General features: G+C 32.7%; 2 protein-coding genes and 1 long non-coding RNA gene across 3 annotated transcripts in view; 2 read left to right on the top strand and 1 right to left on the bottom strand.

Annotated features, from left to right (window-relative positions):
- Positions 1-16803, top strand: part of LOC145314896 (calcium-activated potassium channel slowpoke-like) — a 28860-nt gene extending 12057 nt beyond the window's left edge. Inside the window, exons 9-34 of the mRNA XM_080154973.1 lie at positions 6103-6238; positions 6340-6404; positions 6583-6669; positions 6890-6944; positions 7319-7371; positions 7733-7778; positions 8052-8162; positions 8406-8458; positions 8664-8745; positions 8995-9084; positions 10199-10299; positions 11191-11245; positions 11474-11561; positions 11726-11828; positions 11978-12056; positions 12269-12309; positions 13681-13759; positions 14124-14232; positions 14535-14626; positions 14771-14868; positions 15292-15331; positions 15519-15572; positions 15761-15866; positions 15954-16076; positions 16339-16438; positions 16628-16803. Coding sequence (XP_080011099.1) covers positions 6103-6238; positions 6340-6404; positions 6583-6669; positions 6890-6944; positions 7319-7371; positions 7733-7778; positions 8052-8162; positions 8406-8458; positions 8664-8745; positions 8995-9084; positions 10199-10299; positions 11191-11245; positions 11474-11561; positions 11726-11828; positions 11978-12056; positions 12269-12309; positions 13681-13759; positions 14124-14232; positions 14535-14626; positions 14771-14868; positions 15292-15331; positions 15519-15572; positions 15761-15866; positions 15954-16076; positions 16339-16438; positions 16628-16748 — 2167 coding nt within the window. The 3' untranslated portion in view covers positions 16749-16803. The remainder of the gene's footprint in view (positions 1-6102; positions 6239-6339; positions 6405-6582; positions 6670-6889; positions 6945-7318; positions 7372-7732; positions 7779-8051; positions 8163-8405; positions 8459-8663; positions 8746-8994; positions 9085-10198; positions 10300-11190; positions 11246-11473; positions 11562-11725; positions 11829-11977; positions 12057-12268; positions 12310-13680; positions 13760-14123; positions 14233-14534; positions 14627-14770; positions 14869-15291; positions 15332-15518; positions 15573-15760; positions 15867-15953; positions 16077-16338; positions 16439-16627) is intronic.
- On the top strand, positions 12371-13310 carry LOC145314263 (uncharacterized). The gene is made up of 3 exons (XR_013877717.1): positions 12371-12474; positions 12690-12779; positions 13217-13310. It is a non-coding gene; the product is annotated as an uncharacterized LOC145314263 (long non-coding RNA).
- Positions 16804-16891: 88 nt separating the features above from the next.
- LOC145314897 (gamma-aminobutyric acid receptor subunit beta-like) lies at positions 16892-18825 on the bottom strand. Its single transcript, XM_080154974.1, has one exon. The coding sequence runs from the start codon at positions 18677-18679 to the stop codon at positions 16892-16894; it is 1788 nt and encodes a 595-aa protein (XP_080011100.1). The 5' UTR covers positions 18680-18825.
- Positions 18826-24853: the final 6028 nt, after the last annotated feature.

Here is a 24853-nt window from a genome sequence, read left to right on the forward strand (position 1 = left end):
TATATAATGTCCACTCCGACATTTGTCCGAAATATCCTGTGTTTGTCCACGTTAGTAAGGCTTTCTGTTCTGAAACTTAAGATCTCAATAACTACTAAACAGATTGGGCTTTCTATTTCAGGTAAGCTTAATATTTGTCTTGTAATGGCTTTAGGCTATTTTATTTTAAGTCGAGGGATGGTTTTAGGCTATTCTATTTTAAGTCCTGGGAAGGCTTTAGGCTTTTATTCATTCCCCTTTGAATACAGAGCCAATAGATGCTGGGGGCGTAGCCGCTAGTCGATATACAAAGTTTTTTTTTGTCTGTAGCAAAGGATCTCGTTTGCTGCTAAACCGATATGATGTATGTCTGTCTGTCTATACCGTAGGATCTTGCTAACCGCTGAGTACTGAGATGATTTTAAGATAGTTTATTTTTTTTCCTTATAATAAAATAACAGGATATTTGTCCATAAAAAGCGAAGCAATATCTTAATTTTTGTTGTTGGAACTGTTATTCAGTTGATTATACCAAGGATCTAAAGGAATAAGACAATGGCCGATAAATTTTTATCCATCCCTAATAACGATACACAAAATTGCAACACTACAACCAAAATATGACAAAAGTCTCCAAAGTTTTGAGCCAACGAATAAGAAAACTTCATTATAAAACTTTGGAGACTATTGTAAAAATTGCCTAATGTTTCCTTTATCCCTGAGATTATACAGACTATCCTTAAACTAATATTTACATTAAAGTAACAGGATGTTTATCAGTATCAACTGAACCGATATGCTTCTCCTTTACATTGAAGCTTATTTTACTCGCAGGAAAAGTTTTCATTTTGGGGAGGGGACTAACACTTTCAGCCCCCGGAAGGTATCACTTCCCTTAAATTCTTAACCTTCCCCCTCCCCCCCCTCTCCACCACATCTATTCATTAAAGTACTCCTAGGGTCATCTATGGGATTAGCCGTTAGTGACTTAAAAATAATTCAAGTGCAATGATATATTTACCAAATTAATACGATAATTTTGTATACATTTTTTATGAAAAAAAATTATTTTGCCAAAGGCAGCCAAAAAATAAGCAGCAAATATTTCAAAAATGCTCTGATAATCAGAGATCTACAGGGATAAGACGATTGTCGATAAAATGATATATATACATATATACAGTGTGTTTTTTTATGAGAACTTTTTTGAAAGCAATTTTACCTTACTTATAGTTATTAGAATTTAATGATTAATGGCTTATTCTCTTCTTTTTTATAACCTTTAATAGAAAAGCAAAAAATATTTCAGTTTTTATTCAAAAAGTACAGTAAATTAAAAAATTTAAAACTTAGGTGTCAACATCTAAAAATGGTTTTAGTGCATTTTTCTTATAATCTACCTTTGCAAGAATGGCTGCAAAACGCTTCAAAGTTGAGATATTGAGCTAAAAATTTATATAGATACTACTTGTGACATGTACTAGAACATTTTGAAATTTGAAGGCCATATCTCAACCAGGGAGGGAATACTGGCCCCCCAATGTACTCCCTCCATTCTTGGAAAGGGTAGAAGATTTGAGCATAAGAAAAATGCGCTAAAACCATTTCTCGTATTCATTTGAATCCGGTGGATAGGAACCGGTTCTCATCCATACGAAAAAACTATGTCTAGCATCGTATTATATCCAGCTTTCTACGAATATAGATATGTACAATCATAAGATTAAACCCAGTTTTTTTAGCCGGTGCCTTCTGCACCTCGGGGCTAAAAAAACTAGTTTTAATCTCATAATTGTACTTTCTATATCCGCGGAAAGCCGTTTATAATACGATGCGAGAAATAACTATTTTAGATGTTGACACCCATGTTTTGAAATTTTGAATTTACTGTACTTTTTAAATAAAAACTGAAATATTTTTTTGCTTTTCTGTTAATGGTTATAAAAAACGAAGAGAATAAGCCATTAATCATTAAATTCTGATAACTATAAGTAGGGTAAAATTGCTTTCAAAAATGCTCTCATAAAAAAAAACACTGTATATATATGTATGTTTATATATTAATTATTCCCATTGATGATTCACAAAATTACCCCTTCTTTAGTTTAGAATTAGTGGTTGAAACATTTAGACACTCAACTTAATGAACTAAACAATCACAAAACAATAAAAAGTCCCCAAGGTTGTTAATCTAACGAATAAGAAAACGGTATTATAAAACTTTGGAGACTAGACAGCACTCTTGGATAAGCCAACTTATAACACTTTGGGAACTATCCTAATCCTCCCTGGCGAAATGACAATGAGATTTTTTGGTAAATTTGTGGCAAACTTTATTCTTAATAAATTAGCACTTGGCAAAATTATACTGGAGAGATATTTCATTGAAGAATAAATTTTTTTTTTGCCCAAACTTTTCGTCAGCCAATAATAACAGATAAGTTAAACATTGTAAAAATAATATAGTAACTTAACTCGAGTTGTCAACGGCAGAAATTAGGTCCTGAGATGGTTTTAGGCCTGGAAAGGTTTATAACAATTTTATCTGTATTTCTTAAAATAAATTAACAGAATCTTTGTCTGTATGTATGAATGTCTGTCTGTACCGAAGGATCTTGCTAACCGATGAACCAATATGGTTCTCCTGAGATCGTTCTCCTTAATAGGGTAGCTTCTCATAGGTCCTGGGGAGGTTAATAACTATTTTATTTTAATCCTTATAATAAAGTAACAGGATCTTTGTCTGTATGTATGTCTGTCTGTACCTTGCTAACCACTAAACCGACATGGTTCTCCTTTACAGTGAAGCTTCCTATGGGTAATGAGATGGCTTTAGGCCATTTTATTTTTAATCCTTATAAAAAGTAACAGGATCATTGTCTGTATGTATCAAAGAAGATCGCTAACTGCAGAACCAATATGGTTCTCCTTTATAGGGTAGCTTCCAATAGATCCTGGGAAGGTGTATAACTGTTTTGAAGGAGGATATAAGGGCTATTAAGGGGCGATGGAGAGGCTATGTAGAGGCTATGTTATATAAATTAAGGTAAGGGGCTTTTAAGTGGCGATGGAGGGCTATTAAGGGGCGATGGAGAGGCTATGTTATATAAATTAAGGTAAGGAGCTATTAAGGGGCGATGGAGAGGCTATGTAGCGGCTATGTTATATAAATTGGCTATTAAGGGGCGATAGAGAGGCTATATAGGGGCTATTTTATATAAATTAAGGTAAAGGACTATTAAGGGGCGATGGAGAGGCTATGTAGGGGCTATGTTATATAAATTAAGGTAATGGGCTTTTAAGGGGCGATGGAGAGGCTATGTAGGAGCTATGTTATATAAATTAAGGTAAGGGACTATTAAGGGGCAATGGAGAGGCTATGTAGGGCTATGTTATATAAATTAAGGTAAGGGGCTATTAAGGGGCGATGGAGAGGCTATGTAGAGGCTATGTTATATAAATTAAGGTAAGGGGCTATTAAGGGGCGATGGAGAGGCTATGTAGGGGCTATGTTATATAAATTAGGGTAAGGGGCTATTTAGGGGCGATGGAGAGGCTATGTAGGGGCTATGTTATATATATTAAGGTAAGGATTATATAAATTAAGGTAAGAGGCTATTAAGGGGCGATGGAGAGGCTATGTAGGGGCTATGCTATATAAATTAAGGTAAGGGGCTATTAAGGGGCGATGGAGAGGCTATGTAGGGCTATGTTATATAAATTAAGGTAAGGGGCTATTAAGGGGCGATGGAGAGGCTATGTAGGGGCTATGTTATATAAATTAAGGTAAGGAGCTATTAAGGGGCGATGGAGAGGCTATGTAGGGGCTATGTTATATAAATTAGGGTAAGGGGCTATTTAGGGGCTATGTTATATAAATTAGGGTAAGGGGCTATTCAGGGGCGATGGAGAGGCTATGTAGGGGCTATGTTATATATATTAAGGTAAGGATTATATAAATTAAGGTAAGAGGCTATTAAGGGGCGATGGAGAGGCTATGTAGGGGCTATGCTATATAAATTAAGGTAAGGGGCTATTAAGGGGCGATGGAGAGGCTATGTAGGGCTATGTTATATAAATTAAGGTAAGGGGCTATTAAGGGGCGATGGAGAGGCTATGTAGAGGCTATGTTATATAAATTAAGGTAAGGGGCTATTAAGGGGCGATGGAGAGGCTATGTAGGGGCTATGTTATATAAATTAGGGTAAGGGGCTATTTAGGGGCGATGGAGAGGCTATGTAGGGGCTATGTTATATATATTAAGGTAAGGATTATATAAATTAAGGTAAGAGGCTATTAAGGGGCGATGGAGAGGCTATGTAGGGGCTATGCTATATAAATTAAGGTAAGGGGCTATTAAGGGGCGATGGAGAGGCTATGTAGGGCTATGTTATATAAATTAAGGTAAGGGGCTATTAAGGGGCGATGGAGAGGCTATGTAGGGGCTATGTTATATAAATTAAGGTAAGGAGCTATTAAGGGGCGATGGAGAGGCTATGTAGGGGCTATGTTATATAAATTAGGGTAAGGGGCTATTTAGGGGCGATGGAGAGGCTATGTAGGGGCTATGTTACATAATTAAGGTAAGAGGCTATTATGGGGCGATGGAGAGGATATGTAGGGGCTATGTTACATAATTAAGGAGAGGCTATATAGGAGCTTTGTTATATAAATTTAGGTAAGGGGCTATTAAGGGGCGATGGAGAGGCTATGTAGGGGCAATGTTATATAATTAAATTAAGTGGCTATTAAGGGGCGATAGAGAGGCCATATAGGAGCTTTGTTATATAAATTAAGGTAAGGGGCTATTAAGGGGCGATGGAGGAGCGATGTAGGGGCCATCAAGTTGCAATGTAATATAAATTTGGAGAAGGAGCGATGAAGGGGCGATGTAGGAGCGATGAAGGAGCGATGGAGGAGCGATGGAGGAGCTATGTAGGAGCGATGTAGGGGCCATCAAGTTGCAATGTAATATAAATTTGGAGAAGGAGCAATGAAGGGGCGATGTAGGAGCAATGAAGGAGCGATGTAGGAGCGATGTAGGGGCCATCACAGTACAATTTAATATAAATTTGGAGAAGGAGCGATGGAGGGGCGATGTAGGAGCGATGGAGGGGCGATGTAGGGGCCATCAAAGTACAATGTAATATAAATTTGGAGAAGGAGCGATGAAGGGGCGATGTAGGGGCGATGTAGGAGCGATGGAGGGGCAATGGAGGGGCGATGTAGGGGCCATCAAAGTACAATGTAATATAAATTTGGAGAAGGAGCGATGAAGGGGCGATGTAGGAGCGATGAAGGAGCGATGTAGGAGCGATGTAGGGGCCATCACAGTACAATTTAATATAAATTTGGAGAAGGAGCGATGTAGGAGCGATGGAGGGGCGATGTAGGAGCGATGAAGGAGCGATGTAGCAGCGATGTAGGGGCCATCAAGTTGCAATGTAATATAAATTTGGAGAAGGAGCGATGAAGGGGCGATGTAGGAGCGATGAAGGAGCGATGTAGGAGCGATGTAGGGGCCATCACAGTACAATTTAATATAAATTTGGAGAAGGAGCGATGTAGGAGCGATGTAGGGGCCATCACAGTACAATTTAATATAAATTTGGAGAAGGAGCGATGAAGGAGCGATGTAGGAGCGATGTAGGGGCGATGTAGGAGCGATGTAGGGGCCATCAAAGTACAATGTAATATAAATTTGGAGAAGGGGCGATGGAGGAGCGATGTAGGGGCCATCAAGTGGGTTGTTATATAAATTAAGGTAAGGGACTACGGAGGGGCGATGGAGAGGCTATGAAGGAGCCATCATGGGGCTATAGCATAGCCTCTTATCATAAGAGGCGATATTAACGCCCCTTCAAAGGAGCTATTAAGAGGCCATGAAGGAGCTATAGCATAGCCTCTTATCATAAGAGGCGATATGAACGCTCCTTAAAAGGGGCTATCACATCGCTCCATATGATAAGAGGCTATGCTATAGCTCCTTGAAGGAGCTATAGAAAATCATCGCCCCATATGGAGCGATGTCATGGAAAGGACTATACCCAAACTTTCCTACAAATAGATGATATTAATAAAAAGTTTGACTTACTTTTAGAGAAAACTATCATTGCATTTCAGAACATTCCAGATCCTGTTCTTGATGGTTGGATTGGCCATGTTTACAACAGTCATACCTGAGGCAATTATGCTGCTTGGTAACAGAAGAAAATTTGGTGGAGCCTATAAGAATGAGAGAGGCAAAACTTTCATTGTGGTAACCTTTTAGTTTTTGCATGTGTTAAAATTTTTTACTTTATGTACTTTTTTTTTGATTTTGTAATGCCTTCATGTAAAACCATGTTGAACTGGTTATAGGTATCTGGACATATCACTTTTGGGACAGTGACCAGTTTTCTATCTGATTTTCATCATGAGGATAGGTAAACAATTAAACTAATCAAGTTAGGTGAAATTGTGAAAAAAAATATATATTCTTTTTTGTATGATATTTCGCAATGGCACTAATTTATTATTGTTAGACCACCTCATACGAACATCTAAAATATATTTATATAAGAAAAAATGGAATGATAATATTTTGTTATCCAAAAACTTCAGAGCTGATGTAGATATAGAAGCAGTATTCCTGCATCCTGATGAACCAGAGCTGGAATTTGAAGGATTTCTAAAGAAAAGATATCCTAGGTATGTGACATTCATTCAAATATCTTTTTGGCTGGACCTATAAGAAGCTTCATTGTTAAGGAAAATTATATCGGTCAAATGGTAAGCGAGCTCTAAAGCTACAGACAGACATCCTAATAATTGTATAAAAGGATTAATCTTTTATTTTCTTTCTATTCATTATTTGAAATCTGTGAAATCTGAAATAAATGTATTTTAATCTATTGTTTGTCAATCCTAGAGTCAGATACTTTCAAGGATCTCTGATGGAGGCTATTGACTTGGAAAGAGTACAGGTATAAGCTGCAATTTCTTCATTAAGATTAAAGCTCAGGGATGAGTCAATGGAATATAATTTGATGTAAACCCAAAATTACCCCTTCTGTAGATTTAGATTATAGGTAAATATGTTTGGATACTCTTTGTTTGTATAACAACTCAATGAATATGCAATAAAAGTACCCAAAGTAAATTTATAGGGACCAGTACATATTTACAGTCCAATGTCACTTTTCCTCCCTTAGAAATTGATTGACCCTATAAATCAGAATCAGTAAGGAGTAATCCATCATAAATCATTATGTTTGAGTAAATGTTAAGTTACTATGATGTACAGACAGGTAATAGTTACAGAGTAGTTATGATACTGTAGGTATATTTTAAATTATAGGCAGAGGAAGCAGATGCAATTGTTATTCTAACTAACAAGTACTGTCAAGATCCAGGAATCAACAATTAAAATATTTATAATTTAGAATTAACAAAAAAGTCTAGATCACTAGTAACCTAATAGAACCAATTGACCACAGTATAAGAACGTAGTTGGTTTGATTACACATTTTAGTATAAAAGGGGAGTTATTTCATTTATAATAATTAAGTTTCTTAAAATAAATCTTTGCTTGGGAAATTTCATCATCCAAAAAATTCATTGCTGTTTTTTTGAGATTGTATCATATTAGACCAAAATCAATCTTTTCTGCTTGAAATTCCTTTTTAAAGTTATGTCTTATCATTAGGTTATACTTATCCTTGATGACTCAATTATATTCAAATTATAAAAATAGATTTAACTGTTGATTTTTAGATGAAGAAGATGCAGCAAATATTATGAGAGTAATATCTGTCAAGGTAATAATTCTTTCAACTAACCCTTTGTAGCAGGCCTTTGTTTGTAATGAGTTGTGCCTGTATCCTGGCTATCATGCGCAAGACATAGGAAATAGGTACCAGATTTATAGTCTCTAGTATGATATGGTGTTATCCAGGAACCCGTCACTTCACCCACAGAAAGCAAACAGGGTATCATTTACTCATTAATAGTTGAATTTATTATATTTGAATCTCATATGGATGAAATGTGCTATAAGAATCACTTAACACACTAATTTCTATTTTTTACAGGATTATAATGAGGAATCAAGAGTAATTATTCAGTTATTATTATATCATAACAAATCCTACTTGCTGAATGTTCCTTCTTGGGATGAGTCCAGGGATGCTGTGGTTTGCTTGGTAAGTTCAGATTTTTTAATGTCAATATTAAAATAATTATTTCAATATCAAATTTATAATATAAAATAGAAAAGCCTCATACATGTCTTAGGATGACTTACTTTATTGTCATGTTCCTTGATTTAAAATAATAATTAGAATCATGATTTAATAACTTTATATTTAAAACCTTTGAAAAAAAACAATTCTGTAAGAAATTGGTATTTAACTGAAATATATTTCAATTTAAACTTTGACTTACAGGCAGAGTTTAAACTTGGCTTTATAGCTCAATCCTGTTTGGCTCCTGGATTTAGGTAAAGATTTTTACAAATTATTTGAATCAAGTCAGGACAGTATAGTCATCAGTAAAGTAACTAGATATATTACCCTAGATGATCAATGAGACTAAATATTCAATCCAACTTTTAAAAAATCTGACAGATGATTTTTATTTATATATATTAACTCTCAACGTAACCTAAAGTAAAAACTCTCCTAATTATGCAAATGGTATTTTAGTACAATGATGTCAAATCTATTTGCTATGAGAGCTGATCTATCCAGCCCTGACATGAAAAGATGGCAAAATGAATATTTACAGGTATAAAATTAAATTGCAGCTATATACTAGTGCAATGCAAAGACCTAAACTTTAAGGCCATGAAATATTGTAGCTATAGTTTTCTTGCTTTTTTTATAGAAGTTTTAAAAGTTTACATATTATTAGCTTAAATACCATTTAAGTGAATTAAACTAAAAATGTCAGATGCCTCTATACATTTCATCAAGATGTTAATGGTTTTGTCACTTCTTGAAGCTTTGCAAAGAAGCTTACAATGTCTATATCTAGGGTACTGGTTGTGAAATGTATACAGAAACTTTATCTCCATCATTCATTGGAATGACTTTTGTTCAGGCTGCAGAAACTTGCTTTGTCAGGGTAAATATTTATATATTTAATTTAGATTAGAACAAGATTACTTTAATGGATACATTGTTTTAAACAATGTTTTTTTAAGTTCTATCAAATCAGCCAAGTTGCCAACGTTTTCTTGTATGTTCAAAATATTCATTTGTATGTCAATTCTAATATAGTAACATTATCCCTTTACAGTCGGGCCCCTTGCCGCACCTTAATCGATCGGGGGGGGGGGGGGCGTTCAACGCCCCCCCTAATTATCTCAGTTCCTATTAGAGCTAGAGGGCTAAATTTGTGCAAGTCCCCTGTTTGATAATGAATTTCCGACCTTTTATAAGTCTAAGTCAATTTTCGCTTCCTTCACCCTTTTATTTAACAACCTTTGTTTTTAGGTCTTTTTTTATTTAAAAATTTCAAACGGCTGTAATTTTCTTATTTTTGAAGCTAGAAGAAAAATTTTTTCCCAAAAAATGTTTATTTTTATGTAAATTTTACATTAGAAATATCAAAATATAAATTTCAGAGGCCGCAGCTGTACTTGGCAGCTGCCAGCCGCCGCAGTCGGCGGTCGGCGGGAAAACGGCGGCGGATCTTCATGAAATTTTAATACGTTATGTATACATGTAAGAAAAGCTTAAGTTTAAAATTTGAAGTCTCTAAGTCAAAAATTGCGGCCACAGGAGCCTTTTAAAGATTTCTGGAGACTTGGAGGATCAGGACCTGCAGGATCATACCTGGAACCTGAAAGTGACTTGAACACCTGTATTTCATATAAGGATGTACTACTAGAGGATTTTTTAGTATTTTGGTATGATAAAATGCTTTGTTTTAGTCAAAAAAATATTTTTGCTCATTACCTGGATGACCCTGCCAGGTTTGCTGGCATCCTGTGTCCGCCAGGGTGGAGATATTCAAAAAATTCCAACTCTCAGTTGTGTGTCATACCCATACTTAAAAAGTCAAGCAGTTTGGGCTCTTTATCTTTCACACACAGAAAATGAGATAGAAAAAACCGGATGGGGGGGCGTTGAACGCCCCCCCCCCCCCGACCGTTAAGGGTTATAAAATTATACCACTGTGTTTATGATGGAACATTTTATATTTTTTTAGCCAATGAATTTAATACTTTTTTCAGTTGAAATTGTTAATAATAGCCATAGAGGTAGAGAATGATGATGGTAAATCTGAGATTGCTATAAATCCACAATCTGTTAAGATTAGACAATCTACTGTTGGGTAAGTATTATATGTAAAAACTAGCGGCTACGCCCCTATAGGCCTCTAGGGGCACTTGAGGACGGAGAAATTGAATCAGAAAACCCATTTTTTTTATTTGGAATTTTTAAATAAAAAGTTTACAATTTTTTTTTTTTGGGGGGGGTAATTTTTTCTAGGGGCGATTTCTCTTGGGAGGGTGGGGGTACCCTCCCCTAAAATAGTTATAAACCTTCCCAGTACCTATGAGAAGCTAGCCTGTTAAGGAGAACCCGATCAGTTCAGTGGTTAGTGAGATCCTTCGGTACAGACAAAAAAACCTTACTACTTTATATAATAGGATAGTCATAATATATCCACCTGGTCTATCTGACCGCAAAATTTAAAAAAAACCAGTAGATTCCTCTAGCAGACAAATACCTTTGTTAATATTTGCATTCAAGTAATAGGGCAACGAAATTTTTAAGGATATGACTTCTAGAACTCTAACTTTATCCTAAGTAACTCAACTATTCACAGCTAACTTATAATTTTTTTTCATTTGCTTCACACTATAAAAAAAACAGGCGACTATTTATAGCTGATTCATTTGGCGAACGAATGAAAAAAATATGTCTTTTCCCAAATCTGTACACAATCTTAATCTGGGTTGTTCTTTAACTATTATACTATTGGCTGATTTGGAGAATACATCTCTAAATTATCTCTATTTCTGTATAATGCATACAGAAATGTATACAATGTTATAAATTGATAATAATAATTTTCATTTGTATCTAGGAAACTGAATTAATTATTCATGAAATGATTAAGGTTTTATGTAACTTTCCAACATGACATTTAAAGAATTAAATGCTTATTATATAATTTTATGTGCTAAACTACGTTCTATTGAAATTTTATACTTTTTAGGTATTTCATAGCACAAGATGCAGAAGAAGTAAAAAGAGTTGTTCATTTTTGTAAGGTAGTTTTTTTGAACATAACAATTAAAATGGAATTTTAAAAAGATCATATTTTAAATAAAAAAAAATCTAGGGACAAAGCTGCATTATGAAATACTTTCCATAAATCATTCTATTCAATATTAAAATAATTTCATAATTAGGATGAAAATGTTCAGAGGTCTATAAAGTACAAATCTGCCATCCAAAAACAAATATAATTGTATCACTTGCACTATTGAATATTATAGGCTTGTCATGAAAGAGTGAGAAATGTGGATAAGATAGTAAAGTGTAAATGTGCAATCCTAAAAGAACAACAAGAGATTGAGAAAAAAGGTAACTAAGAAAAGATTAACAAACGGTAATACTTTGTCACCTAGAACAGTAATTAGTTTAAGTAAAAAAAAATAAAAATGTAGAGTAAAGAAGATAAAAACAATATCAATACTTAGTCCAAAAAGTTAGACAAAAACTGTATTCCACAAAAGATTTTTTTTCAGCTGCAGAAAGTCCACGAATGCCTAAATCCGAAGGGAATGGTTGTGTTGTTGGACCAGGGGCTAGGCTACCCTCACCTAACCCAGCCTATTCAGCTCAGAACAGGTTACAACTGATAGAATGTTCATATTTTTTTCTGCTCATAATATATAAGTCATTGAAATTGTAAAGAAAGTTGCTAAAAATGAATTTATTTATCAAAACTATTATGATAGAATGTTCCTACAGGTTTTAATTTTATGTTCAAAATACAGGCTTGCTCCGGTTCCACCTCCACTACCTGCATTAGTAGACACTACTGAAACTTCAAGGAATTTATATTTTGACTTTAAAGTAATGGTTGAAATATTCATAACTAAGCAGATTTGGAAAATTAGAGCGTGCTACTTTTTGTTTGCTATATCTATAATTAATTACGGACTTTCTAAAAAAGCGAATTTTGGCCTACATATTTACCTAATTCGTATCATTGCTTTGTTTCCTTCTATGTGATATGATTGGCATAGAAAAGCTTGTATATGTCTTAATAAAACTGGTACTTGTAGAGATCCTTTGCAGAATATTGTAATAACGCCGCTAATAAAAGGTAATTATAAAAGTGTTACAATATCATTTAATAACTTAATTGTTACAAATGTTAAATTGTTAGCAGTATCTATCAATCCCATCACACCATTGATTTGCTCCCATTTACTCCAAGACTACCAACATCCCTCCAAACTCAACTTGAAGCTGACTTTGGATTCAAAAGGTAAAAATATTTATTCTTATTCTTCCTAATTAAGAAAAACATCTTCATATTGTTTAACTCTTCTATATGCCTGTCTGTAATCAAATTATATTTACTCCAAGATGAACAAAAAAAAAAACAACAACTAAAAGTGAATTAATTTCATGTGGGCATAATAATCTATCATAGTTATACTCATCCATTTAAAAACAATAATATTATTATTAAATTTGAAGGAAAAATGATGATATTAATTATGAATATGATTCTACTGGAACCTTTCACTGGTGTCCTTACAGACCCTTCAGTCAAGTTCTGGTCACCAGGTAAATTATATACTTTTTAACAACGTCATGCAATGTATATCATAAATGACACTTTCCTGCTCCTATTGATTAAGAAAATAAATGTATCAGTATAGATATATAATATAGTTGAATACCAGGGCCAAGTGGTAGGGACCTTTTTTTGTCTGCTTGCAAATTGATTTCCGTTCTTTTTGTGACTTGGCTGTGTTTACATTTCCGACACTACGGGCTGATATTCAAAGACCCAATTAAAAGTCCGCACAGGGTCCCAACCCCGTGGGCAGAGTTACATATAGCTCCTAACCCTCTATTAATTTGCTTTAAACTTTAAATAGTAAGGAAATCTTGTAGATGAATATTGCATATGATGAATATTCTAATAAACGCAATGTATAATAGCTGTTGTAAACTTTCTTTTGGTTCATTATTCAAATTTTTAAAAAAATTGTCTTTAGAGAACAGATATCGCGAACAGTTCTAAACTCACATGTGGTTGTTTGTCTGTTTGCTGAACCTGAAGGTCCTCTCATTGGTCTTAGGAATTATATTCATAATTTTGTTTGATAAATTGATTTTTACTTATATAAGAAAAATTTGAAAAATTAGATTTTACAGAAAAAAAATATAGTGAATCTAGTAAAAGTGTGTGACTGATTATGACGTAAAAAAATTAGCCAATGAGAGGCCACTATAAATTTTACCAGTGGTCAATTACAGTGTATACTGGCCTCTCATTGGCAATTTTTTTTTACGTCATAATCAGAGTCAGACACTTTTACTAGGTTCAATTTAGTTTGCAAAAATATAATAAAGAAAAGTAACAAAAGATATTTGTATTTTCCTTTTTGACTATCTATTTTTTATACCTTAATTTATTCCACAACACATATTTAATATCTTGAATTATGAAATATATCAGAAATTTAATTATGCCACTGAGAGCCTCAAACCTAAAGTATCATGAACTCAAACATGTTGTTATAGTTGGATGTGCACAGGTAAAGTTCTCAGATACTCTTATTTTATTTTCTACTTGCGATCCATTCCCTCTAGGGACCTAGGGAGAAGTGGAGGGGGGGGGGGGGGGTGGAAGGGTGTAAATTTGACTCTCTACACTTTTAGCTTTAAATAGAAAAAGTCCAAAATTTTTAGAAATATTTTTTTTGGAGGGGTTGATTGCCTTCTATTCCTAAGGGTGATTTCTCTTGGGAGAGTGGTGTTACCCTCCCCCAGAATTGTTATAAATCTTCCCAGGGCCTATAAGAAGCTACACTGTAAAGGAGAATCATATTGTTTTCATCGGTTAGTGAGATATTTTGCTACAGACAAAAAAATAATAGGATGTACTGAACAATATTTTAGTATGTGGAGCGAGAGTGGGAGTCATTGAAAACTTTGCCTAAAATATCTGTTTTAAATGGAACTCCAATGAGCAGAGCAGATCTGAGATCAGTCAATATCAATCTTTCAGGCAGCTTTTCATTCATTTTATCAGAGATATCAACAAGTTTGACTTTTTGCAGATTCTACATTTAAAATTGCAAAGATATTATACTGATTTAGCAATATATCATAGTAACAGAATAAATAATTAAGAGTAATAAGAATAAATAATAAGAGTAATGTTAACAAAAATTTCTTCTGCCCATCTTCAACAGCAGCAGAGAAAATCATGATTGATATTAAAGCTCAAATAAAAAAACAAGCAACATTACTAATGATCTACAAATGCATTTGATAAATAATGAATTGAGAAGAAAATGCTGATTTAAGACATGTGTGTCATACTGTCAGCTAAAATTTCCAATGTGGAGGATCCTTCCCTAGCTGATAAAGAGGCAGTCCTTGCCAGCTTGAATATCAAGGTAAATTTACCTATATTATGTGACAGTATTAGTCTACCTCTGTTGCTGAGCCCTGGTTACAAGAAGAATGATATGTCAGTCTTATTGTTCTGAAAGAAATAAAAAAAATTGCATACAATACAAATCAATAGAATATGATTTTAGGCCATGACATTTAACAAGTATGATGAGATGCCTGTAGATTTTGGACCAAGCATGGCTGGAAAATTTAGAAAAGGAGAAATACTGGGTAATAAAGTCAGGTTTGTAACATACTGAGCCAAATCCTATAAAAAGTCTTGAGTTAGCCAAAGCTAAGGTTTCCTAAGTCTTTCATATTCCTTTATATCTATTCAGGACCTAAGAGCTCTATCTCATTGGCTAGCTTATAGGAATTAGCCCAATATTCTTTGCTAATATGTTTTACAAAGATAGATTTAATTAAATTTTTTTATTGCTATTTAACAGATTAAAGTAGAAAACTCTATAAATCTTGGGTTGAATTAGTACTACTTTTCTGGAAAGCTTCCTATTGAAACTAATGATTCAATTATTCTTTCTAGGAAATAGAACTATCTTTAAATTTTAAAACTCATTTTATTCGGTACATGTACCTAACAATTATTTTGAAAATTTAAGAGCATTTTGGAAAAAAATTAGCTGACCTACTTGTTACTTGATTTTAGGGTTATGATCACAGAGGTTGTAAATGATTCAAATATACAGGTAACAAAGCAAGATAAATACAAAAATTTTAACTAATGACACTTCATTGCAATGATCTCCTATAAATGTTGAATTACTATTAGTATCTAAGCAGTATCAAGTGCTTGTGTGGAAAACGTTTATTAGAATCTATATCTGTAACTTGTACTAAAGAGATTTAAAATGAAATTATAACACACTATTTTAGTATCTTAATCCTGATGATGATGATGAACCAGGAGTACAACTTTATGTAACACAGGTATAGAATAGTTTTTAAGACTGATCTGGGATCTAAAAGTATTTTTTGTCAACGAGATAGATATAACCTAATAGTTTAAGATTTTTAAAAAAAATTTTGCAACATAAATATAATTCTGTATGAAAATTACACCATTAAGAAAAGTCTTAAGTATCCTATGTTTAAGTTTTCTAACAATTTTGTTACAGGCTTTTGCGACAGGAACAGCTTTAGCTGTATCAGTGCTTGATTCTATAGTATCAACTGCTTACTACAATCACCAAGCATTGACTCTCATCAAATCATTAATTTCAGGTCAATATATCCATTTTACTCCATGACTACAACCTTAGTTTATAATAAATCTTTGAATTAGAAATTAGTTAAAAATATTAACACTAGGTGGCATGACTCCAGAATTGGAGTTGATATTGGCAGAAGGAGCTGGCATGCAACCTGGATATACAACTCAGAAAGTTAGAGAGAAATGCAGACGCTGTAAATTAGGACAAGTTTCAATTGCAGGTACAAAGATACATTTTTAGAATTTTCATTGGTTGATAATATTACACTTTATGATGACAAACCCATGGGGTGCCTTTTCCTTCAAGAAACTTAACCTTTGTATCTAACCTTTACACAACTAACCTAGCCTAAATCATTAAAATATTTACTATTGCTATGGCATTTTTAATAATAATAATAATCTAGAATAATATCTACATTAGTAAACTGGCTCTTGCAATAATATGAGGGATATCGCCACAAAGTACATACTTTTTTATAGGATCACCTTTGGAAAAATTAGTTTTGGAAGGTGGCAAGTATGAAGACCTGTTTGTGGCAGCTTTGAAGAATCATGGGATGTTATGCATTGGTCTCTACAGGTGTTTTTTTTTGTATTTAGCACAAAGCAACTTTGTAAGTAATTACTGTAGCATAGTGTTTTTCAATACCCTGTATCACATAAAATTGATTTTGTATATTCTGTGTTTTTTAACCCTTAAAAGTTAATATTACTTTCTTGTTTTTCTATGCAAATGAAAATTGCAATTTATATAGTCTTTTAAATTTAGGTACCTAGAACTGGCAGATAATGCTAATGCTAGCACAGCAAGATATGTAATAACAAACCCTCCTGGTGACTTCCAGCTTCATGTTATAGATAAAATTTATGTATTCATGCCATATTCATAATATATATTTGTGCACACAGAGATTATTTATTAAAAATAAAGCTTGGTAAGATAATGAATACATATGTAAACAATTAAACATGAAAAAAGTGCATTATATTTTTTCTTTTTTAATCATCATTTGTGAAAATATTTGTATATCATTCAATTGTTAAAATAGTGATAATACCCAATGAAGAAATACACAAAAGTAAACAGTGTAAAAAGAGAAGGGAGTAACATTCTACAAATTCTCTTGAGTATCCTAATTGTTCCAGCGCTTCTTTTTTTTTGTCTTCTGTAAAGCACATGCAGTTCTGAGTGAGTTATAATGATCAGAAAGGGGTACACAAAGGTTGCAATGATCCAGATATCCATCAATTTTATGTAAGTTGTTTTAGGCAGGGAGTTGAACACAGAGATGAAGATAGAGGTCAGGGTCATGAGAATGGTGGCATTGATCATGATGATTCCCTCAAACATATCCTGGCCAATGTAGTAGTTTGTTAACTGGTTGATAATTGTCAATATCAAAGTGGGTAAGTAGGTATTCAGAAGAATTGGAGTCAGATTCCTTGTAAATTTTAGTAAAACTTGAACCATTTTCCTCTTTCCAGTACCAACTGTGGTATTCATCAACTTAATTGAAAATGTTGAATATTCAAGATTTAAAGTAGATACAGAGACATTTATGCTTAGGTTATCTTGTTTTTCAGTAGAGAGGAAAATTTGAATTGGGCAATACTGAGAATCAAAGGGGTAAAACCTCCAATCATAGTTACATAACATTTCAACTGTATAATGAGTTAATTTCTGTACCTTAACCAGAGAACCATCATAATAAAAATCATTGTTAGCTTGTTCAGAACTTGCAATGTCTAAGAGTTCTATATGAAGACTACTATGCTTATCTTCAGGTAGAGATTTTGTATGATCAAGATGCTTTGTGTTGAATATTATATAGTCCGGAATCCAAATAGTTGTCCACTCATCTATCTTAAGAAGATTATCAGACATGTCCTCTTGCAGATTTTTAAACTTCAATCTTTTGTCTTGCCACAAATTTATCATTTTAAACTGGGCAATAAAGTTTCCATCATCAAAATTCATAGCTATGATCTTTTTAATAGCAACTTGAAGATCAATGTTTAAAATCTCAGTTTCATTTGCAGTTGGGACATCTTTGCTATATCCAGGTGAAAGGTGCAACATTGAACAGTTTTGCTCATCTTCAAATCCTGGACAGTCAGTTATCTGATTGCATCTTAACCATTTTGGAATACATATTCCATTATCACAACCAAACTCATCTCTTCTACAAGCATTGAGATTGAGAACTTTAGTTTCATAGTCTCCAATGATAGATTTCCACTCTCTTCTTCCAATAGGAAAGCCCTCCATTTCAATTTCCATTAATTTCTGATTATCCTTTGTCAACAAAGTCCAAGTACCATTTAGATTCTGGATACTACCTCCATCAAAATTGTTCAAGGAATATTTCCTTGGGTCAACAACATCATCAAGATCAAACAGAAAATGGTTATCTATTCTTACTTCTGGTAGAATGTTTGATAAGTCATGCGCTGTAAAAGTAACTGATTCATCAAAGTAACATGTTACCCAGGCAGTAATATCATGACAAGATTGGTCATTTAGCAAGTTAGATTGGGAACCTTGAAGAACAGCACATTGCTCTATCTTGTCACCGTTTGGTTCTCCCCAGCTCCATTTCAGATTTGTTTCACTCAATGAAAAATTTCCAATGTGAGGAATATAAGTCCCTTCTTTGTTTTCATCAGAATAACCAGCCCAAATAAAATCTGTATCTTCAATAAAATCAGTTTCATGTGCGATTTCAGTATTTGCAACAGAATCTCTATAGACATAAAGATCTGACTTAAATTGATGACAGATAGTATCAGCATCATGGTAAGTACTCTTTGCTGGCATCATTCTTATTCCTTCAGCAATTGATTTGCAAAATATTTCCCTTGATATGTCTTTTAGTACAACTTCATCAGTAGTATTAATGTCAAGACCACTCAAGACATTGCCAAAGCTTTCAGTGTTGTCATCAACACATTTAGTCCAATTCAAGCAGAAGTCATCTATTTTAGGTAAAATGTGAAGAAGAAAAAAAATATAGACTATTAATATTTCTTATTTGTTTACTTACCAGATTTTTTGAAGTTCCAAATATTAGCATCAGATATTCTGCCAATTTCTTTTTCCATGATGGGGAGGTTAACCTTGCTATCTTTAGTATCATAGATGGTTGCATTACTCAAGGCTGAAATTGTCTTATCAATGACCAATATCCCATCTCTAGTTATTAAATAAAACATAACATTGTGTATTGTATTAATTTTCTTTGAAGATTTATATGGTTTTAATGAAACATAAAACATTGAAGTATAAACTATAAATAAGGTAATTTTTTATCACTTTCTTTGCTTTTAAACTAAAGATTTAATTTTTCTAAACTAACAATAGAGTATTTTTTAAGCAATGATTTGACTATGTAGAATTAGATAAATGTAATATTTCCTGATAACTTTGACTCTCTGTGTGTTGAATTCTAAAAAGTTTGATTTGTTATATTTTTTTTTTAATTTTTAAGAATTAAAAAATGTTACTCTAATCTTAAAATACCTACCAAAAGTAAAGCATAGGCTGTGCCAGATATGGGGCTGTAACTCAGTTTGCATCCAGAATATCTAATTAATTTTCTTCATTAAAAAAATAAATACAAATTGTTTTATTCAATACATGAGTTTGGTTACTAGTTGTATACCTCTGAGTGACAAACATAAACTAGTTTTTGTTATGTGTTTTGACACAAATACACTAAATTTGCTTTTAAATCATAAATAAACTAATAATTCACAGACAAAAAAAAGAATAAGGAGATAAACATTTTAATAATAGGACATATTATAGGTTAATAAGAGTATTGAGATAAATTGCATGATATTCAGTTTCTCATTTTTATTGTGACCTAGATTAGCTTTAAATTCAAAATTTTCAACATGCCTGATCTCTGATTATAACTCTGAAGTTAACAAGATCCACGGATTCTGCTTTGATCAGGCTCACCAAATAGCTACCATTAGAATTTTTAACCCTAAAAGAAATGAAAAATATACATTTTTGGTTTCAAATTGCTATTTTCCACAAATACTAATCAATGGTGTTTGAAATAACTAAGATAGATAAGAAATTAAATTACTATCTGCACTATATGTCTCGCACGTGACACTAATAGTGAAAGTATGAGGAATGCCTTGGTTGATTAATAGGAGCAGCTCATTACCATACAAAGTTAATACTTACCCTATTATTTCCTTTTGGTAGTATTCAGTGTGAAATCTGGGATATTATGAAATATTTTAGTTGATTCTAACTGAAAAGTTTCGAACAGTTAAATGAGCTCCACACAAAAATAAAGATTGTTACAGTCTAATGTATGATTGTATATCAATCTATTAAATACTAGTAACTTCGCCCCATTCCAAGGCCTAAATCCAGAAAGTCACAAAAAAATCAGTGAGTTGAGAGGAGAAGTGGGAAAGAAATCCCCTAAAAAATAAATGGATAATTACTAATTTTTAAGACGTCACATGTCTGGTTTTTGAGTGACTTTCTCCATTTACCCAGTAAATCTATAAACATAATAAACTTAAATAATTTCAGGACCTATGTGAAGCTTCCCTAAAAAGGAGAACTTAATCAGTTCAGTAGTTTATAACATCTTAGGCTTCAGACAAAAGAAAATCTTACTACTTTATATAATAGGAGACACTTTTAATGCAACCTTAAAAGTTTATATAAGTTTTTTGAATATGACTATTTTGCGCTCCAAAAAGAACTGATTTGTAATAGTATATTTCATCTGTATAAAAATATTCTTCCTGAAGCAAAAAGTAAAATCCGCCAGATAAAATTGGTTCTGAATAATGATACTGGGAAAGGGAGACAGACCACCCTCACCAAGATTCAAATATTTCAATGAATTAGCTTGCACAGATAGCTGGGTAATAATACCCAGCAAGTAAACCAGTTTCCTCATGGTTCTAAAAAGTTAAAGAATTGTAGATAGCCATATCACTGGTTTATTGTGATTCTTGATGTACAGGGATCCAAAGGAACACATTGATGTACACCCCCAATGATGTAATACAAAATAACCTCTTCTGTAGATTACAATTCGTGGTTGAAACGTTTGGAAACTCAACTAAATGAACCAACCAATCAAAATTCAACAAACGTTCTAAGGATGATTACAAGACTTTGGGAACTAGTGTAATAAACAGCCCAATGTCCACTCCTTAATATAATTGTTAACAATCGGATTTACAACAATTTAAAGGTTACATTGTTCAAAATATTTCTTTGCTCTAGGTTTATCAAATTTTCAAATCCTGATATGAATTTGCATTTATTTGTTTTACAATTAAGAATTTGTTTTAATTGGCTTAGCCTTATTAGAAACATGTTCATATTTCTAAAAAATCAGCTTGAAAAGGACTTAAAGGGAGTGTGAACGTAAAAATTTCTCATCTGATTATCAAATCTTAACATTTACTAAGCACATTTCACTACACTGATCAACCAAAAATGTCCTATTCACAAAAATATCCAGAAATAATGCCTTGATTTTATGGTATTTTGAGAGGGAAAAAGGAAAAAACAGGGAAAAACTGAACGTTTTTGTTTCTTATAATGTTTGTAGGGATATTTAACTTGTCATATATAGTTGAAACAATTTACTTACTGTTAAGGATTTATTTTATGCTATAAAATTGCCAATTCGTTTTTTTTATAACGTAGTAATTAGGTAATAAAGACATATTTTAAATTCGTATTATTGACAAAAAAAATACCTCACTGTCTACAAAGGGTTGAATCTCATAGGTTATATAAAATAATAATATCCTTTTTTATTGTGTTGAACAATAAATAACCCACTTTGGAGAATTAGTTTACACTTTTATCAGACTGTTTATAAAGAAATATTGCGTCTTTATTATTTACAAATTTGTAATTAAAGGTGGGCGAGAGATGGGCCATTTAAAGTTAATTGGATACTAATAAAAAACCTGTTTCTGGCTTTGTTATTGTATTTGGTTTTCAATAAAAAAATATTGCTTATTTTATCAATTTCTAAGTAACTATACATTGGATTAAAGCAAGGATTATGTTAAAAGCCAGCTTAACTGTTAGGAAAAATCTAGAACTATGTGAAAAAGTTTAATTTTAGCTATAATGGGAGAAAAAAGCAATTTAATGCACATTTTATATAATACGGAAAATTTCTTCCTTTCCCCGTACCTTATAAAAATCGTCGGAAAAAGCCGTTTTTTAAGCAAACAAAAGCGCGTTTTGCTCTATCTGTGAGATATTATGAATGAGATAATGTTAAGATTTGATATTAAGATGAGAAATTTTACGTTCACAGTCCCTTTAAAAATTTGGATCATGGAAAGAAAACGAAGTTGCCGGTTTCATCGTATTTTCACAGTAGCTTTTGAAGGGTTATTTTAGGTTAGGTTAGGTTAAGTAAATGTTAATGATTGCCCCGCAAGGTTAGAAAATATGCCCCGCAGGGCTAGAGCCCCCCGCAGGGGCTAGAAATAGGAGAAAGGCTACTGTGAAAAAACGACGAAACCGGCAACTTCGTTTTCTTTCCATGATCCAAAAATTTAAATATATTGTAAAGTTAAAATTCAAATCAAGTCTTTTTTGTCTTTGTAATACCGGTGTTGTTTTTAAGGTAATTTTTAATTATGAATAACGCATTACATAGTACAGATAATATATTTTGCATAGAAAAAAACCAAAATTATAATTACTTACTTGAATCTGTGAATACTGTGTATTCAATTCATGTTAGCTGAATTACGACTGACAAATTTTCATAATTGAGAAACCTTTTTGTGTACCTTTACACTCTTTAGCTGCTCTGTAACTAAATTTCCAACATGGCTTCGAAACCGATTATTACTGAAAAGTCATTTATAGCATCGTGTAACTGACAATTTTCCACGAATATTAACATATGAATCATAAAATTAAAACTAGTTTTAATCTTCATGTTAATTGTTAATTCTAATATTCGCGGAAAGTTGCCTATTATACGATGTGATAAATAACTGAAAAACACGACTGCTTGTTTTAGTAGACATATTCTTAGGTCAAAAAATAGCTATTAATCACTGAGAATTTTTTAAAGAATATTTAGACATTTAGAAATTGAAATATTCTGTAAGGCAGCTGAATTGCCCACTTTGTGCCTTTTTTTACTTTGCATATTATAACCCTAGTTATTTGGTATTAACCAGAAAAAGTAGACATTATATAATATTTTGTCAATTAAGTTTTATTAAAATGCCAAACCTTTCATTGAATGTAGGTGTCTCGAATTAAAGAATAGTTTAAAAAGACAAAATTCTTGGTTGCTTACCCTCTTAAAGTACTGTCGAGTACAGAAACACAACCCCCCCCCCACACCCAATACCTACTTTATTTTTTAATTAGACGGAAAACAAGGGTAGGTGGTACTTTTATATGCCTTACTCCTGCGGAGCCCTAACCCCGCAGGGCCTGCCGTTCCCTAACACTGCGGGACTACCCTGTACCCAATATAGGGAACATTAAACATTAGAAAAACTACCCACGCTCCCCTTAGTTCTATATATACTAAAAACAAGGATGACAACATCCATAAAAGCGAAGCTCTGAAACGGTAGGACAAACGGACATTAACACTTGTATAATGTCAGAACTGAATAATCAGAATGCGAATGTATAAGAGTCAAAGCAAAATTGTAAGTAAATGTGTTGAAAAACTGCTTGATACAGGATAATGATTATGGACATACTTACATTTTTAGGACTTGATTATAGAGTTGCTTCGCTTATAATATTGTACTTTGTTGTCCCAGGAATCAGTATACCAAAAATCAGACCAATCGGATAATTAGGTCACATACAAATTTGTTGTTAAAAATGTTAGAAAAATCAACATTTTTAAAATGGACGTACGGACATTCTGTTAACGATTATAGAGTTGCTACGCTTTTTAACTCGTATGTAACTATTACAGGAATCACCATGCAAAATTTGAAATCGATAGGATAATTATAACATGCCTAAATTAACGAAAAAAGCTATTTAAAAAAGTAAAAAAACAACATGTTTAAAATGGACGTACGGACATTTTGGTAATGATTATAGAGTTGCTACGCTTTCTAAATCGTAACTACTAAAGGAATCATCATGCAAAATTTGAAATCTATAGGACAATTCTAACATGTCTAAATTAACTAAAAAAGCTATCCGTTACGGACGGACGGACGGACGGACGGACGTACGGACAGACGTACGGACGGACCGATCTAATTATAGAAAAGCTTTGCTTTTAATTAAGGGTAGGGGTATTTTGTGCTTGTAAACAAAGCTTTAACAATTTGTGATTACATTTTTAAATTTTTTTTAGAACCAATGTTTGATTTTTCGCTACATCCCTTGGCAATTACTAGCAAAAGAAAATAATAATTTTTATTTGAATATAACTAAATTAATTTAATGGACATAAAATTGTCAGGTATCAAATTTATTCTATAGAATTGACACTTTTAATATATGATTATTAGAGGTTTAATGATTTTAATATAAGCATATTATAATAAATTTCATAAATGATAGTCTAAACCTTCAAACTTTTAGAATCAATGTAAAGCTTTTCTAAAAAATTATTTAGTAACTGGTTCTTTTAATAAGTTTTTTTTTTCTAACTCCGAAAAAGATATCTTACTACATTTTCAAAAGCCTTGACAGCCGATACCTTTGCAGTTGTTTTTTTTTCAAAAATAATCTGAATAATTTTCAGCTATTACTTTTTTAAACTTTAAAAAGGTTTAATTATAACAATTTAGATTTGTAGATTTATTTCAAAAAAATGTTTTCCCATCGCAACTCTTAAAGTTTTTAAGGATCCGCCTGTGGGAAAATTAAGGTGAACTGAAATTAGTTTCCGAATGTGAACACATTTTCCTAGGTGTTTCCCAATCCTATCTCAATATTTGCTACTAGCAAAAAAACCTTCAAACTTCCACAAAAAAATCA

The sequence above is a fragment of the Acartia tonsa genome, chromosome 3 (genome assembly GCF_053477335.1).
Source record: "Acartia tonsa isolate MP-2025a chromosome 3, ASM5347733v1, whole genome shotgun sequence".
Taxonomy (NCBI): Eukaryota; Metazoa; Arthropoda; class Copepoda; order Calanoida; family Acartiidae; genus Acartia; species Acartia tonsa.

What these genes read in the sequence shown, in the direction of transcription:
- LOC145314897 (XM_080154974.1), bottom strand. Translation starts at nt 18,679, where the DNA reads ATGATGCCAGCAAAGAGTACTTACCATGATGCTGATACTATCTGTCAT.